Genomic DNA, 17,847 nt, shown 5'->3' with positions numbered 1-17,847 from the left:
GTTCAATATGCAAATATTGTGGCCTTATAATGAAGGGTGCTGGTGTGATACGATTGAAATACCACCTTAGTGGTTTGGATCCTGGACACAATGTGCAACGATGCAATAGTGTCCCACCAGAAGTGAGACAATTCATCATTGCAGGGATGCAATACAAACAACACCAAAAGAGCAAAAAAATACAAAGGATGGAAGAGCTCAGAGAAGAGCTTCGAGGACAAGGTCAGATTGAGCTGAGTGATGATGATGAAGATCATAATGATGATATGGGGCCTTAAGAGCGAAGAGAATTTCGAGCTGCACTTCGAGCCTCTAGAGCAGCAGAATGGGAGAGGGAACACTTACATAAAGTCCCAAATAGGGGACAAGGTTCTGGGTCTAGTATTGGTGCACAGATGCAAAGAGCATCAAGCTTGAGGGAATCACGACCAACACCTCCAGTAGCACCAAGCTTGTACAAGGAAGCTCAAACACGCCAAAAGAGTATTAAAAATCTCTTTTCCGGAGGGTCAATCAAAGATGGGATGCAACGCTTGATCAACAAGTTCTTCATATATGAAAATGTTCCTCCTTCAAAAGCAGCATCTCATCATTTGGTAATAGAATGTCAACATGTAGGAGTAGGAGTGGAACCTCCAACACCCTATCAGATACGCACCAGATTTTTGGACCAGGAGTTTCAAGAAATGCAAGAGCATGTTAACAAATTGAAGACCGATTGGTCAACTTATGGTTGCACAATCATATGCGATGGTTGGACAGGTCCAACCAAACTGTCTATCATAAACTTTATGGCCTACTCAAGAGGGAAGTCGGAATTCCTTAAGTTCGTTGATTCTTTAGATTGCATAAAGGATCATAAATATATTTATGGGCTACTGAAGGATGTAATCACGGAGGTTGTAGAGGAGAATGTTGTTCAAGTTGTGACCGACAATGGTTCTGCATTTGTCAAAGCAGGTAAGAAGTTAATGAACAAAACAATGTGTATTGGACGTCGTGTGTAGCACATTGTATTGATCTAATGTTTGAAGAGATGGAGAAGAAAGAGCAGGTTGCTAATGTGATTAAAAAAACTAGAATGATCACGAATTATATTTACAACCATAACTGGTTGTTGGCAAAGATGCGAGAGATCACGAAGGGAGATATTGTTCGTCCTGGTGCCACCCGATTTGCTACAAACTCTATTGCATTGGATAGTTTGTATGGTAAGATGATGGGGCTGAAGCAATTGTTCACCAGTGATGATTGGGGTCGTAGCAATTTCCGGCGTTCAGATGCAGGCATTACGGTTGAAAATATAGTTCTTGATCACTCTTTTTGGCAACAGGTGCATAAGGTGTGCGGTCTGTTTGAACCTCTCTACGTAGTTTTACGTGTTGTCGACACAGAAGTGTATTCTACAATGGGATCAATTTATGAGTTGATGCGTGTCGTGAAGGAAGAGCTAGAAAAAAAACAGGGTGCACGGTGGGTAATAAAAATCATCAACGATCGATGGTTTAAAACGTTACAACACGATTTGCACGCAGCAGGTAACCCAATAATTTATTTGTTATTTTGGTTCCGCATTTTTTTTAATTGATTTAGCTTTCAATTAATGAACTAAATTACTAATTATGTATTTCTATATTTACTTGATGCATGATTGCAGCATATTATTTGAATCCTCGCTATCAATATAGACCTGGCGTTGGAGATGAGGGTGAACTTATTCGGGTTGTGCACAACGTATTCTCCAAATTGGATCCCTATTCACCAGAAGTTGGCCAATTTGGAAATGAGGTAAAAATAATTTGCCATAAGGCCCATAAGAATCCTTACGAAAAATATTAATACTTTATAGAACTTGATTGTCTTAAATTATATATTTGATTGATATTGTATAATTTGTATTGTATTTGTATCTAGTTAACATATTTTAAAAATGTCCGGAAAATGTTCGGAGAGCGAGCTGCAAAGGCCGCTAGATCATGAATGTCTCTTAGTGAGTATACATTGTACTTGTATTAGTTAGATTAACTTAATTATTTATTTTTATAGTTACACTTACACAAACAAATTTTTCATTTCAGGTGAATGGTGGATCATGTATGGGAGTGATGCGCCTACTGTGAGGAAGTTAGCCATCAAAGTTTTATCACAAACGGCGTCATCATCAGCTTGTGAAAGAAACTGGAGTACTTTCGCACTCATACACACCAAACAACGAAACAGGCTCTCATATAGTAGGTTAGAAAAGATGGTGTATTCCTACTATAATATGAGGCTTGCACTTCAAGACAAGAAAACAGAGGAGGATCGCGTCGATGAATATGATCCGCTAGATATATATGATGCTGCTATAGGGGATGATGATGTGGAGGAAAACCAGCTTTATCAGTGGATTAGGCCCCTTCATTTAGATGATGATGCAGACAATCCAGACCCTGATATTGCAGCTCAAGCACGTCAGGAAGGTATCAATGTGGACAGAGTTCTAAATGAGGAGGTGAGCCCTACTGCGAGTTTCAATGAACTTATGCAACCAAGGTCGACACATCGTACTAAGCCAGTTCCCACTAATTCTTCTCGATCAGACAACTCTAGCACAAGATCAGGCATTCCTACCAACAGTGGAGGTAGAGGTAGTGGTGGTGGTGGTGGTGGAAATGAAGATGTCACTGGACATTTTCAAGAGTATATGAGCCTATTTTCTGTCGAAGCAAACTACAAACATGCAACACAAAATGAGGATCATGGGAGTAGGCGTGCCGAACCAGGAATTGGTGCCATAGGAAAAGACTATAGTCGCAGACAAAGAGATCATGAGAGTTTGGCACAAGAAGAAAATGATTCATTATCCACCACTTTTGGCTCTATGGGGGTAGGAAGTGACAATTACAATTATGGGGAAAACCCTCCAATATTCTACCCACCACATCTGCCTTACTTGGTTGAGTATAATAGTAACTCATTGGCACAACAAGAGACAAACTCTTCAAATGAGTATGCTTATGCGCAAATTCAATCACAACAGGTTCATGATCCATATGGTTGGCATGTTGGCAATTACATGCAAAATTATGCTGGAGAAGTATCTTGAGATGATTATTTTTCGCATTACACCTACTCTGGACATGATGATACTGAAGACAGCGGAAATTTTGAACCTCCTAGAAACTCTATGTGGTATTGATTACTTTTGTAATTCATGTGGCAATATTATAGTAAAAATAAAATTGAGGTGTTATTGAAATAATTATTAATTAGTGAAGCATTTTTTTAACAGTATTTGCCTCCAGCGCGTATTATATTCATCGCATATCACATGAAACCTACCATATAATTTGGTTTTTCTGTATTTTGATAGTAATTTCCGTCGAATTTTTGTCGAAATTTAAAAATCTTCGAAATTTCCTCGAAACCCGAAATTTTATTCCTTGGTCCTAACTAGGTACCTAAACTATTATTTGTCTTAATTTCATATCTAAACTTTTATTTTGTCCCAATTTAGTATATAAGGTAATTTTTTAAAATAATATATCAAAATTAGGGGCATTTAAGTCAACATAAGATCGTGAATAGACCAAATTAACCTTAGATATAAGACATGTGTAACACACATGACCAAAATTTATTAGTATTTCTTAATAAAAGTCACATTGTATACCAATTTGGGACAAAATAAAAGTTTAGGTATAAAATTTGAACAAATAATAGTTTAGATACCTTGTTAAGACAAGATCAAAAATTCAGGTACCAAAATTGAAAAAATAATACTTTTTTTTTTTTTTTTGAATATTTGATATTTGATATTGGACCTTTCACATGCAAAAGAGTCGTGTACTTGGCTGATATTTGAACACCCTTTCCTTTCTCAATACACATCCCTTTCAATTAATTTATGAAATGACAAAAACACTAAATATTAAAAGACCATAATGGACAAAAAAGAAAAGACCAAAACCATTGGAACCAATTCGGCCTCCTGCCTTTGCCAATCTCTGCCACTTCGCCACTGTCCTTATTGTCGCCAATCTCTTTTGATTCAATAAGGGGGTGCGAAAGAGAGAAAGAGAACAATAAAGGAAGAGAAAGATATAGGAAGTGTGAGAGGAGAGGAGGAGGAGGAGGAGAGGCGCGGGTGATGAGTCCAGCCACGTTGGCGAGTTTGGTCGTTGTGTGCAGGGGTGGGTTGAGTTGTATTGACTACTTAAATTGAAAACTATATGTAGTATATTGAAAAAATTGAAAAAATTGAAACCTTATGGGAGAAATTGGAAATAAAGACAAACTTGAGAGGTGTACTTTGTAATTAACCCAAAATTTTTATACAGTCATCTAATGTAATTTGGCCAAAAGGTCGTTATGTGAAATTTTCATAGATAAAACGCGCCGTTTGTATGCCAAAACCTCTGGAACAAAAATATCATCCCGAACGGATAAAGCTGGCCGGGAAAGCCTGGCTGCAAAGAATGGTGGATTCCAAGGTCCGTTAGACAGCTCATGAGGTGCCCAGGATAAAGAAAAAGATATGCCAGTCCTTGTTCTCCCCTGTAAGTCTTTCTCCTTTCCCGACTCATTACCACCGCGTAACTATTTCAACACGCCAAGCACAGCGCTTGCAAGCAAAAACTTGCAAAAACTTGCAAAAGCTCCTACTCGGTTTCGTGAAAGACTGCTGATTTCTAAGAATTTTCCCATTTGGAGAAGTACGCGCACTACCTTTTGCTCTAGGAATGATGTGTATGATGTTTTCCCGAGTACCCATTTGCCCAATGAGTCTAAAGGGGACGAAATTGAAGAGAATGAAGAGCTTGAGTTGCGGAATAAGCCTTCTCCAGTACCAATAAGTAATGGGTCTGCTTCAGAAGTAGATAAAGATTCTGAAAAGCTTGACAAAGACGAGGCCTTGGCGCCTTTCCTGAAGTTCTTCACGCCAAGAGATTCTACGGATGGAGTAGAAGAAAAGGAAGGTGAGTTGGGAGTTTTTGAGGAAAAGAGTGAATTGGATGATGAAAATGAGGAAGCTGACAAGGTTAGTGTTGAGTACTATGAACCAAAACCGGGTGATTTTGTGGTTGGTGTTGTTGTTTCGGGTAATGAGAATAAACTGGATGTGAATGTGGGGGCAGACTTATTGGGTACGATGTTGACTAAGGAGGTGCTGCCTTTGTATGACAAAGAGATGGAATACTTGTTATGTGATACGAATTATGACGCGGAAGTATTTATGGTTAGAGGGAAGATGGGAATTGTGAAAAATGAAGCTGTGAGCGGTGGACCAATGCCAGGGAGGCCTGTTGTTGAAACTGGAACAGTTTTGTTTGCTGAGGTTCTTGGAAGAACGCTCAGTGGTCGGCCTTTGCTTTCAACTAGACGGCTCTTCCGGCGGATTGCTTGGCATCGAGTGAGGCAGGTTCTTTTCTCGCTTTTTAACTTTTCTGTTTCAGTGGATATGACAACTTACATGGAGAATTTATGTCCTTGCTGCATGACTTCTTATGAGCATCCTGGAAATAGGTTGCCTTTGTTTGTTGTATAAGGAATTTTAACGCCATATTTATTTTAAATAATTATTCGGAAAAGTGCAATCTTTTATTAGTATGTTTCATGATTCTTGATTTTCTCCTCATTACTACTTTGTTGGCGGCAGCATTTAGCGCATTAATGTCTGACTGATGTAGTTTGGTGAGAATGTAGTCCAAGATTGAAGCTTTTCTATGTGTTACACAGATAAAGCAACTCAATGAACCTATTGAAGTTAGAATTACAGAATGGAATACCGGAGGCCTTCTTACGAGAATTGAGGTTTGTGTCTCTGACTTTGTGCATGCAAACACACACTTGTCTCAAGAGTAACATTTCTACAACTTGGTTTCAGGGTTTGCGAGGTTTCCTTCCAAAAGCGGAGTTATTGAATAGAGTGAACAGCTTCACTGAGCTGAAAGAAAAAGTATGTTGAAGATTTTGAGGAATTTTATATTTTATATTTTCATGTAATATTCATTTATCTACTTTTCAGTTATGATTTGTATTTCTTTATGCTGATGCATTCGGACCATCAATCAATACTGATATCATGTATCCAGTGAAACTATTTCTTGCTACAACAGTTTAGATGTTTCAATTCCATTGAGATGCCAACAGTATTATCAAGAGATGAAAATATAAGAAACATAGTTGTATGTAAGAGATGTTATATATGTTTAGATAGTCCCACCAGCCTCGCAGCTTGTTTTTTTACTGGAAGCTCTTTTTATCCCACTCTTATCCCACTCATATATTAGAAACCCTTTTGTATCATCATTACTTTACAATATGAAATAAGCGTAGGTGGTTCAAATGTTTAGGTGGACTTCACTTTTAATGGACTCCCATGCTGGCTTTTTGTCCCATTCTCTTCCATTTTCTCTCCCCTTCCTTTTGGCATAAGGAAGGTTGTGAATCCAAGAGTCATTAGCTACTTGACACCTTGACTATACTAAGAATTGGGTCCCTGACTTATTTTCTGTTTTCTATTTTCTATATACTTGCATAAATTAGCTTTGTTAGTGTGCTTCTTACACAATCTGTTTCCCAATGGTGTAGGTGGGATGCCGGATGTATGTACTGATTACTCGAATGGACGAAGCTAAGAATGACTTAGTATTGAGTGAGAGGGAAGCGTGGGTCAGTTCCATATTGAGTTCTAAGTTATTCATGCGATTTTGTTGCTTGATATGTTCTCTCATTGTCTTCTTTGATTTTCTGTTCTTATTATTCTTAAAAACTGAGCTCAGTTTGCCACATAATGTTGCAGGAAATGTTATACCTTAAAGAGGGAACACTTTTAGATGGGACTGTTAAAAAAATATTTCCATATGGAGCCCAAGTAAGGATAGGTGATACTAACAGAAGGTAAAGGAATTGCAAACTTACCTCAAAATTAGACTGGGCACATGGTTTCCCTGATTTTTCACTTTTTAAAAATGGAAATGCATGCTGTATATGTGGAATACTCTTCAAAGATTAGAACACCAGGACATGAAATTAAATTGTATGGAGTTTTCTCTAAAGAGATGTAAATGCATGAAAAAGAAGACATGATACATGTTAGGCTTCAAACAAGAAATGAAAATAAAAATTCCACAACTTTAAGCTGAAAAGGTATGTAATTTTGCACTACTTTCAGGACTTCTGCTGTTCGTTGAAGATGATAATAGATATTCTGATACTGAAAACACTTAAGAAATGTATCATCAAGATAGTCTTATGGCAAAGAGAGTTTCATTATGACCTTGTCGCCTCTCTAATGTAGATAGAACTTACAGGCAGGGCATGCCATGTTGAAAAATAACTTGAAATTGAGATTATCTTATCCTTCAGTAGGCTGAAGGCACCTGCTAGGTTTCCTTTTCTTTTGGGTTTTTTTTTTTGGTCGGAGTATAAAAGTTCTATGTGTCGGAGTATATTTCCTTTGCTAATTATACCAGTTCTAGTGTCCACTTGGATCAAGATTCTATGCAACTGTGTACTAATTTTAAAATTCCAAAGCAGATGATCTAGTTTAGAAATTAGAGTTGAGATACAGCAGGATAAACATCTGAATGTAAACATGACCTTGCAAGGAAAAGTTTTTATCCAAAATGAGAAAATGAGAAAGCCCATCCATTCAGGATGTGGCTTTGCTGTCACATTGTCAATAAAAATTATAATGATGCTGAGGCTTGTTCTTTTTGACTGTACTAAACCCTGATCGCATCATTTTGATCTAAGACTGTAAACATGTTAAATATGTATCTTAATTTTTCTTATGCTTGTTACTGGTCGATAATTTTTTTGAACCTTTTTATTGTTTCAGTGGCTTGCTGCATATCTCAAACCTCACTCGTGCCCGAATTACTTCTGTTAGTGACTTACTTTCACTTAACGAGAAGATCAAAGTTCTGGTTGTCAAGTCGATGTTTCCTGACAAAATATCTCTCAGGTATATAACTATATAAGGACCGGAATGCTTATTTTTTGAGTTCATCCATAATTTGTCCTGGGTCAAATCTCCAATTTTTACTTTTAACTCGGTGAATTCAATCCTTACCACTATTCTAGACCAATGTTCTAAAGCCTGGACCCAACCAACCAGTCCGAGGTATTAAACTGGGAACTGGTCACACTTCCGGTCCAGGCATAACCTATGAACTAGTTTTGTTTAAAACCTGGATTGAATTGGATTGATGAACAGTTTGACCATTAAACTGGAGGCCCGTTCTGGAATGCGACCAAAAGGTTTAAGACACATGGCCATTATAGCCGCAACTCCATTATATAAAAATTGTTCCATAGTACATTTTGGTTAATGATGAAGCTCTGTGGACATGGTCTGAGATTTGAACTTTGAAGTCGTTCCTTTCCTTATGGAAAATAAAATCACATAAATCCTTTAGGAATCATCTATGTCAAATATTAGACAACATTTGATTTCAGTCAATTCAAACTAGTACTAGAAGTTATAAACAAGACTAATATATCAGAATTCATACGTATTGTGGGGTTCCCCTAAGGAAGAAATACAAAAACAGCACTCTTGTTTAAGGAGATTTTGGCATGTTGATGGAGATCCTAATTTAGGAATTTGATTAGGGAATTGATTTTCGGATGGTCCTATGAATAGGTCATGATGTAACCCTTTTTACACAGCTTGATTGAATAACTTGAAATTCAGTCTACTCTTATTTCCTCTCTTCAACGCTCTCTTTATTTCTCTCCTTTTTCTCTCTCTTTGTTCTCCATTGGTTCTGCAATAGTCTTCCTCGTGTTAAGATAAACTCGGTTAAGTATATGATCTTTTTTGTTTTGCAAGAAAATATATTTCAATTATTTGTGGCCTTCATAGTGTAGGCCAAAATTGATACTATTTTTCTTTTTGGATCTAGGGTACCGGAACTTACATAATAAAAGCATTAATCAACTTTGTTCTTTAATGTAGGTTGCTCATAAATGGATGAGCAATTCTGTTAACATTGGTACGTCATGTTGTTACTACCGCTAAAAGTTATGTAATATATACAAATAATGCTAAAGGGAGCACATTTTCAGACTACATTAGCTAACCACATTATGTGGCAAGTGATGTGTACCAACTAGTCATAATAGTTGCTGTGACAAGTGGATCCCACCTCCACTATTTTGGTCTAAAATTGTAGAACCTCTAGCATTACTCAATATACTGCAGAACTTCATCATGCAGTATAAAATGTTTCTCTAGAGATCAGTAACTGAGAAATATATCAAGGTCAATCAATTTTCTTCAATTTCCCCCTCCGGAAAGTACTTTATCATGAATAGACTGCCTGGATTGGCAGTCTTCAGTTTGTCACTTGGGGTTTCCAAGTTGCTGCCTTGTTGTAAGCACTGTAATAATTAGAACAGATTGTTTGGCATGCAAGAACATGCTTATAGAGGAGCAAAATTGTATAGGGTTTTTTTTTTTTGTTATGTGGATTTGCCGTTTTGTAAACATTTAATGCTTTATAGTTCTACCCCCTACAGGTAATGGTATTCTCATGAGCTAGCTATTGTCTACTGATTTTTTCTTTTCCTCTTCAAATTCATTTTGGTTGGGAAATCCTGACTGATGCCAAATTCAACTTTCGCTTTTGTGGCTTACAGCATTGCTGACCTTGAAAGCGAGCCTGGCCTTTTTTTATCAAACAAAGAGGTATTCATATTGTTTTTTTCCCCCTTTGAATTGAAAATATCATTTGGCCTGAGTACTGCTTCCATAATGAGTTGAGCTTAGCAAATATAAATTTCTTCCTTCTGGCAGAAAGTGTGGTCAGAGGCTGAATTGATGGCAAAAAAGTACAGGCAAAAGCTTCCTTCTGTTCTAGCCACTCGTAGGTCAGAACCCCCTCCAAGCGATGCTCTACCTTTTGACAAATTAAGCATGTATGCAAATTGGAAGTGGTTTAAATTCGAAAAGGAATAAAAAGGAAAGAATGAGGCTGATGCTTTAGGCTGCCCTGTGATTTAAAAGAGGACTGTTTAACTGTGCCATCCATCTCAAAGCTACACATCCCTGTAGAAGAAAGAAAATGAATTAGTCTTAGATTGGTGCATTTACTTCATTTACCTCATGACCCATTGGAAAATCTGCAGAAGCAAAAAGCATAAGATGCTCACAGCATAAAACATGGTTATTCCATTGAGCATTCTACTGAAATTTGTAAATCATAATTTCTTCTATCTTCCTTTTTAGTTTTGTCCCCTTATTTTTATTGAAGATGCAAGTCTTCATGATATTTTTGTAAGTTGATGCTTCACCCATGGAACTGATTATTCATTCACTTGCTATCATGAGAACTCCTAACCATGAGCTCTAGTGAATTGGGATGTGTAATTATGTTTTGCACTTGATTGTCCATGCACCATTTCAACACTTTTTGTGGCCGATCATCATGTTAGCATTAAAACATCCTACATGAAATTCTATTATTCAAAGAGAACTCAAAAGAAATCTATTTCATTTGGAAATTAGGTGGATATTTAATTTAAGAACTTAGGTGTTATGATTTGGTGGTGCCTGTAAATCTGGTCTTGAAATAGCAAAGATAAATTGAGCTTGCAACAACTTTTTTGAGTGTTCTAATGGTAGCTAGACTCTATAGAAATGATGTTTGCTCATTTTACATGTATGATCTGCATGATTGTCTGGCCTTATTTAGGCCAACTGAGTCATATTATATACCTAACTGATTGAGGTACCGTGGGGCTATTTCTTGGTATCTCTCAGCTAAATCACCATCATTGCAATTTATATACGGGCTTGTTGCACTGAAATTAGGTCTGTTGAATATCCAAATTGTAGGGCATTGGCCTACTTTCCTTGTTTTTTTTTTTTTCCCTTAATATCAGTTCAACAAAGCCTGGTTTGAAAATAATGTATACCATTTATTTATGAATTTCACCTGTACTAGAGAACAAAAATAAGGATAACTATGAAGTTCAAAAAATTATAAAATATACTGACATGATAAGTTCAAGAAGAGTTGAAATAAGACAATTTTGGTTACAAAGAATCTCTGTTCTTAAGAGTGATGACCAAATTAATGCACTATTGCAGTTTTGTCATTAATAAAGCTTCGAAAAGAATCACAAAAAAATTGCATATTTATGCAATGAAAAATGTCATATTTGACCCAAAAAGTCATCAATTGCTTGACCCATAACAGGATTCCAGTAAGATGTCTCTTAAATTTAAGCTTTGTTTGTCTCTTGAGAAAGTTAGGAGGCCTTACTAACCCTAGCCTACATAGTCAGATGACTAATTTATTTGCTATATATCACCCACATACATATCATCATAATTAGTCCGCGGCTAATCTTTGGGGGCATCTCTTTTTGTCTTCTTCATGTTTTCCACTATTTCTCATATATAAGTGGATTTTTTTTGTTTTCTTTATAGTGAAATAACTTTAGCATAAAGTACCTAATAGGGCAAGTTGTCATGCCCTAACTAAATAGGGTTTGGGGCTCCATGAATTAAATTAAAGACCAAAACAAGGCCAACAAAGGTACCTGAGGTCATCCACGTGATAAACAACTGTTTGGGGTGTCCTCAAAAGTGACAACTCTTTGGTCACAAGGTAAATTTTTCTGAGGTGGGATTTTCAGATTTTGTATAGGGCCTTATTGTGAACAGACTATGTAGCTGGGAATTACTTTTATTAGATGATAAACTGAATTATGAGAATTTTCTTCCTTACAAAAAAAAAAATTAAAAGAAAAAAAATGTTAAAAGGTAGAATTACAAATTTTGATGCCAATTCTAGTGTCAAAAGAGGCTATAGAACCAAACTGTTTTCTCAACTCTCAAATCTCTTCACAGTGTTGGAGGTTCTAATTTCAAAGCTTCTTTCTCCAAAAAAAAAAAGTATCACTTGTTGAACCCATATGTTGGAGAAATTTCCAAATTGCTATTCAAATTTTAAGTATTATTTATTTTCATATTTATAGCTTTAGTCATTTGGAGTTTTCATTCTAAATGAATTATGTTTTAGTATTCGATGGTTTCATTATATTATTTATAATAATCACTAAAATTTCCATCATTATAAAAGTCCTATAAAATCATAGAAGTGAGAAAAAGTTGATGAAAGAGCCGAGTTTTAGAGTATATATTTTTCTGGCTTCTAATTGCTAGCTAGCATAATCCCACATTGTCTGGGTACTTTTGAAATATGTAGTATACAAGTATTTGGGCACCTTTTCCTTGAAAGCTGGTTTTGAAGGATAAGTTCTACTATGTACCATGGCATTAGGGTAGGTGTACCACAAGGATGGGTCGAACTCGTATCTCTATTCTTGGGCAGTGCCGAGTGACTCCAACCCTAACTTTTATGGCAATGTTAGTATAGTCCCACATTGTCTAGTTACCTTTGGTATAAGTATTTGGGCACCTTTCTTGCAAGCCAATTTTCAAGGATAAGTTCCACTAATGTGTTTAACACTGATTGGTACAATGAATGGAATTGTCTGATATATATATATATATATATGTGTGTGTGTGTGTGTGCGCTTAATTGACTTCTAGGCTGTCCCTTCACATACACAAGGAGAGAAATATAGTAATGCCTATAGTTGAATACTTTCTTTTTTTATATAGGGAATGAGGCCTCTCATTTCTTTAAGGCTCTTGGCCAACAGTCAAGCCATTCTTATTAATTAAGGAGATGGATAATAACCAAGATGGAGCATCCTCCATTCAGACTACATCAGAAGCAATGGATAAAGAGAAATTGGCAAGTCTATGAGCTGCCTTATTACAAGAGCTAGAACAAAAATGAAAATCAACAAGAGAAAAGTAGGGAAGCAAAGAGGACTCCCTAACTAGTTCACTGTAAAGTGCAAACCCAAGTCCATAGGGTTTATTCTGGTTTCGACCAGTCCATTCTGGCAGGGTTAAGTCCACTCCTACATAGGACACTCACTAATTAATAAGGAAATTTGAACATAGAACCACTTTTTAATCTACAGGAGGATAAAGCTACGTACCAACTAATTAAAACTTAATATATTAGTACCAAAATTATATTATTATATACTTGTCAAAAAAAAAAAAATAGCATTATTATTTTATTAATCTTATTTTGACATATATTCAGTCTCCTACTCAGAGATTATATGCATCCATGTATCAGTGGTGAGGGAGAGGATCTTAAAAATCAAAAATATATATATATACTGCAAAGTTGGATCCCTAAGACTATATGCGGGTCAAACCCATTGCAGCTCAGACTTAAGAGACTATAATATGTAACTTTCTATTATTTAATTATTATTTAACTATATTATATTATTGTTTATAAAAAAACATATCATATACAGCACAAAACGGCCCATTGTACCCCCTTTTATGTTCGTCTCTTTAAATTAACCCTCAACATGCACCCCACACCCCCCCCCCCCCCCAATTTTTTTTTTTTATTAATTTTTATTTATGTACAGCCAAAAACCCAACATTTATATATATATATATATCTTGCTTGACAATCAAAACAATAGCTTATAGCCTTGTACGTACTAAGAAATTGAATATATATTTTTGGACATCAGTGCATGAATTAATTGTACTTCAAGCTAGCTTAAGCAATATGAACCTGTATTTCACTAATATCTTACATCATTTTTGGATACGAATCTGTATGTGGCAGAAGAGTATTGATTAGAACTATATATAGTATATACCAACTTTATATGATCTTGATTTTATATATGTGGTCCCATGGTTGGTTGACTACTTGGTATTTGATGGATTTCATGTACATGTGGTTAATGTCACCAATATAAACTGCATGTCCATAAATTGATGGATTTTATGTACATGTGCTTAATGTTACTTGTACTTTAAGTTTAATCCACTGTCCACATGTATAAGTGAATAAACCATCTCATGTAGGATGGATCTCGGCCAATGTCACCCCACCTATAGAACAATTAATTAATGCCCCAAACAAACCAAGTTAGAGCTAGAAGTAGAGTAATTTAATACAAACAAAAATATGGATAAGTGTTGATGCAAATTTTCGTAAGATAGATGCAACAACTTAGAGATGATGATCTGGCTGATTAGATTCCTTGTTGGATGATGACGTGGATGTCGACTTGAATTCTTCCTATATGAAATACAAGATCAACGAAGATGGACCGGTGTGGTACTAGCCAAACCCGCTCCGATGATGAAGTCAGTGATGTGTATTTGGAGGTGTTTGAATGAAAGTGAGGAAGAACAGGTGATGAGCTTGGAAGAATGGGAAGAACAAGGTAAAAATGTTCTGGGTTATTCTCAGCAAGTTGAGTATGTCTTTGGTAAGCCTTTCGTGAATGAAAATTGGTGTATGTGTTTGCTTGGTGATTGATAGATCCTGATTTTGTGCATATAAGTTGGTTTATATAGACAAAGGAAGTTGTGGGGAGTAAGTTACCTGCATGTGGATGAGTGGTTGAGAAAGATCCACGCGTTCGGTCATGAGTAGTGGCATGCACAGCTACCCACCTCCTTTGCATTTAATGCTGCATTGAATGCAAGGATGGAAGATCAGGTGGAATGCCCCAATAGTCATGGCTGTGGGCTGGAATATCCCATCTGTCAGAGGATCATGTCAGGTGCACTTGAGTATGACGGTTCGTCCCTTGGGATTTGGGATATCTTGTATTTCTGAAACCCCCCGAGCAGTGTGCGGGTCTTCTCGAGGTAGGCCGCCATGCTTGGTTCTCGAGTCTCATATTCTTCCAATATCTGATTGACGATGAGTTGGGAGTCGCTGAAGATGTTTAGCCTAGTTGCGCCGAGCTCCTTTGCCAATCTGAGTTCGGCGATGAGTGCTTTATACTCCGCTTCATTGTTGGATGCTTGAAATCCGAAGCGAAGAGCGTACTCCATCACGACTTGTTCTGGGGAGATCAAAACAAGTCCGGCTCTGCTTCCAATTGCGTTGGAAGATCCGTCTACGTACAGGGTCCAAGTGAGGAGATAAGCTTGGGTACGATCGCCGTTTGTGTTCAGATCGGATGTGGTTGATGTAACGTCGGTGTCGAGTGGATCTTTTGCTGTGATGGTGGACTCACAGATGAAGTTTGACATGGCCTGACCCTTGACGGCCGTTCTGGGATGATAGGTAATGTCAAACTCACCAAGTTCGATTGACCACTTGATGAGCCGATCAGAAGTCTCGGGTTTGGCCAGTATTTGCCTGAGTGGCTGGTCGGTCAAGACGATGATTGAATGGGCCTGAAAGTAAGGCCTTAGTTTCCGAGCCGAGCTGACCAAGGCGAAGGCCATCTTCTCGAACTTAGGATATCAGGTTTCGGCGTCGACGAGAGCTCGGCTTGTATAAAAGACCGGATGATGTATCCCGCCGACTTCTCTCACCAGGACCGAACTGAGAGCCGAGTCAGAGACGAATAGGTAAAGAAAAAGTTCTTCGCCTTCCTCTGGTTTGGACAAGATGGGAGGTTCCCCCATGTGCGTCTTCAGATCTTGAAAGGTTTGCTCGCATTGGGGGGTCCATTCTATGCTCTTCCATACTCCCTTCAGGGCTTTGAAGAAAGGGAGGCACCGGTCAGTGGATTTTGAGATAAACCGGTTCAGGGCGGCAACTCTTCCAGTCAGGCTCTGGATCTGTTTACGTGTTCTTGGGGACTTCATGTTGATTAGGGCATGGATCTTCTCCGGATTGGCCTCGATTCCCCTATGGCTGACCAGATAGCCAAGGAATTTGCCTGAGCGAACCCAAAGACACATTTGGCTGGGTTCAGCTGCATCTGATAGTTGACCTCTTGAATGAACCCGTTGTTTTGCAACCTGGTTACCTCTTCAGCCATGGTTGCATACTGGACTGGATCGTACGACCTCCTCTTTTGACGGACCGGTTTACATCTCGGGTCCATGTTCAGCCTGTGGGTGATCACGTCAGACGATATGCCTGACATGTCATCGTAAGACCAGGCGAATACTTCCGCATTGGCACGGAGGAAGTCAAGTATGGCCGCCCGCTGAGCTGGGGTGAGCTGAGTCCCCACTTGGACGAGCCGATCCGGACTGTCCTCTGTGATCGACACATCTTCCCAAGTCTTGGCTAGGAGAGGTCGGACATCTGAGTTCGGCTCGATGGTGAAGTCAAACGTTTCTGCCCTTGGCCATCTGCTTGAATCAGTGATGGAGTCCAGTTCCTAGAAGTTTGGTAGTTAGCCTTTCTGCTTTATGGAAGTGGCGTAGCAACACCGAGCCGAACATTGGTCTCCATGAATGACTATGCAGTCCTCACCCACCGGACATTTGATAAGAAGGTTGGCATAATGGACAATGCAGTCGAGGTCGACCAGAGCTGGTCTGCCCAGGATGATGTTGTAAGCTGACGGTCGCTTGACAACGATAAAATACGTCATGCAAGTTTTCTTGACCGTTCCTTTCCCGAGTGAAAGGGAAAGGTAGACGTGTCCGAGGGGTTGGACCACTTCTCCCCCGAATCCGATCAGGGCAGGTGTGTCAGCTTCCAACTTGTCCTCGCCGATTCCCATCTGCTTAAACGCAGAGTGGTAGAGGACGTTGACCGAACTTCTTCCGTCAACGAAGCACAAACCACTAGTGTCGTTTTGGTCAGGAAACCAACTCAAACACACCGTTTCATTAAACCAACCCAGATAAATCAAGGGACAAAACGACGTTATCAAGGGACAAAACGACAAAAACACAAAAACAAAAAACCCTCATCTCTCTTGCTGAGGCTTACGCCTCAAACCGATTACGCGCTGCCTTCCTCTCAGATGCAGCGCCTTGATCGATATCGCGCCTCCGTATGCGCTAAACGGGAGGATCGCTAAACAGAGCTCCGCCTGAGGCGATGGGCGGCCGCCTCGACTCGACTCGCGTCTAGACGCACGCCTCGCCACCGCCTTTTAAAACACTGGTTTATACACTTAAACTTGGAAGAAAAGAAAAAAAAATATATAGCCTTAATGATGTAAATAATATATGATATCTTAACAAAACAGTAATCCCTCTCTTTCGAATACTCAAAAAAAAGTTCAGAATTCTTAGGTTTTCTCGTCCTTTTCCGTCTCCGACCGAGAGGTCCCAAGGCACAAGCAAAGCGAACATCATGTCGCGGAGGCCTAGCGCCAGCATCGAGGTCCACCAGAACCGGAGCAAGGTTCGGCCCTCAAACCTCGAGAGGAAGGTACAGTCTTTGTCTAGGAGTTTATCCGCCGAATATCTTCGTTTGTGGCTTTTAATGGTCCAATTTATTATTTATGGGCATGGCATTGATTGCAGTTAGAGATTCTACCTTCGATGCTTGCTGGGGTTTGTTCTGACAATAATAATTTGCAGCTCGAGGCCACTGCGCACTTTCGAAAATTGCTTTCTAATGGTATTTTACATGATTAGGGCCATTATTCTGTCTTTGAGCTTTCCATGGTGTCCTCGACTCGGATTTTAATAAATTCTAAAAGAGCTTGTAGATTTCATAGATTTTATAGATTCTTATTGACTTTCATAGAATTCATCAAAATTCAAGAAGAAATGGTTGAAATTGTCATGGCCTTTGTTATTTGAACATAATATATCCAAATCCACCAAAATTCATCACTTAATAAAATTTATAAGTTTTTTAGTACACCTGAATTTATAAGGAATTTATTAAAATCTGAGTTGGGACACCAAGATTTTTATAGAATCTATTAAAATCCTAATTGAGAACACTTAGATTTTGTTGGATTTTTAAAATTCAACACCCTTAGTCGTTTAATTTTTGTGCTTACATTGTAAATGGGCATATTGGTAATTATAATCCGAATTTTGAATTTTTAGACCAAAGCCCTCCA

At 38.2% G+C, this 17,847-nt stretch overlaps 3 protein-coding genes across 4 annotated transcripts; 2 read left to right on the top strand and 1 right to left on the bottom strand.

The window, feature by feature from the left end:
* Window positions 1-395: 395 nt before the first annotated feature.
* LOC147277507 (uncharacterized) lies at window positions 396-1,980 on the top strand. The gene is made up of 4 exons (XM_086255653.1): window positions 396-960; window positions 1,008-1,538; window positions 1,658-1,788; window positions 1,915-1,980. Exons 1-4 carry the CDS (start codon window positions 396-398, stop codon window positions 1,978-1,980), a joined length of 1,293 nt encoding a protein of 430 aa, XP_086111779.1.
* Window positions 1,981-4,382: 2,402 nt separating this feature from the next.
* On the top strand, window positions 4,383-10,375 carry PDE338 (Nucleic acid-binding proteins superfamily). 2 transcript variants are annotated; one of them, XM_086255248.1, is made up of 8 exons: window positions 4,383-5,404; window positions 5,722-5,796; window positions 5,870-5,941; window positions 6,577-6,657; window positions 6,788-6,885; window positions 7,829-7,954; window positions 9,634-9,682; window positions 9,791-10,375. In XM_086255248.1, the coding sequence occupies exons 1-8, from the start codon at window positions 4,520-4,522 to the stop codon at window positions 9,950-9,952; spliced, it is 1,548 nt and encodes a 515-aa protein (XP_086111374.1). In that variant the 5' UTR covers window positions 4,383-4,519; the 3' UTR covers window positions 9,953-10,375. The 2 variants fall into 2 exon arrangements, with proteins under 2 accessions (XP_086111374.1, XP_086111375.1); XM_086255249.1 differs by having other exon boundaries at window positions 9,795-9,962.
* Window positions 10,376-14,611: 4,236 nt separating this feature from the next.
* Window positions 14,612-15,304, bottom strand: LOC147277505 (uncharacterized). Its single transcript, XM_086255652.1, has one exon. It carries the CDS (start codon window positions 15,302-15,304, stop codon window positions 14,612-14,614), a length of 693 nt encoding a protein of 230 aa, XP_086111778.1.
* Between the last annotated feature and the right edge of the window lie 2,543 nt (window positions 15,305-17,847).

The sequence above is a fragment of the Dryas octopetala genome, chromosome 8 (assembly GCF_963921425.1).
Source record: "Dryas octopetala chromosome 8, drDryOcto1.1, whole genome shotgun sequence".
NCBI lineage: Eukaryota > Viridiplantae > Streptophyta > Magnoliopsida > Rosales > Rosaceae > Dryas > Dryas octopetala.
This window is presented reverse-complemented; position numbering and strand designations above follow the sequence as displayed.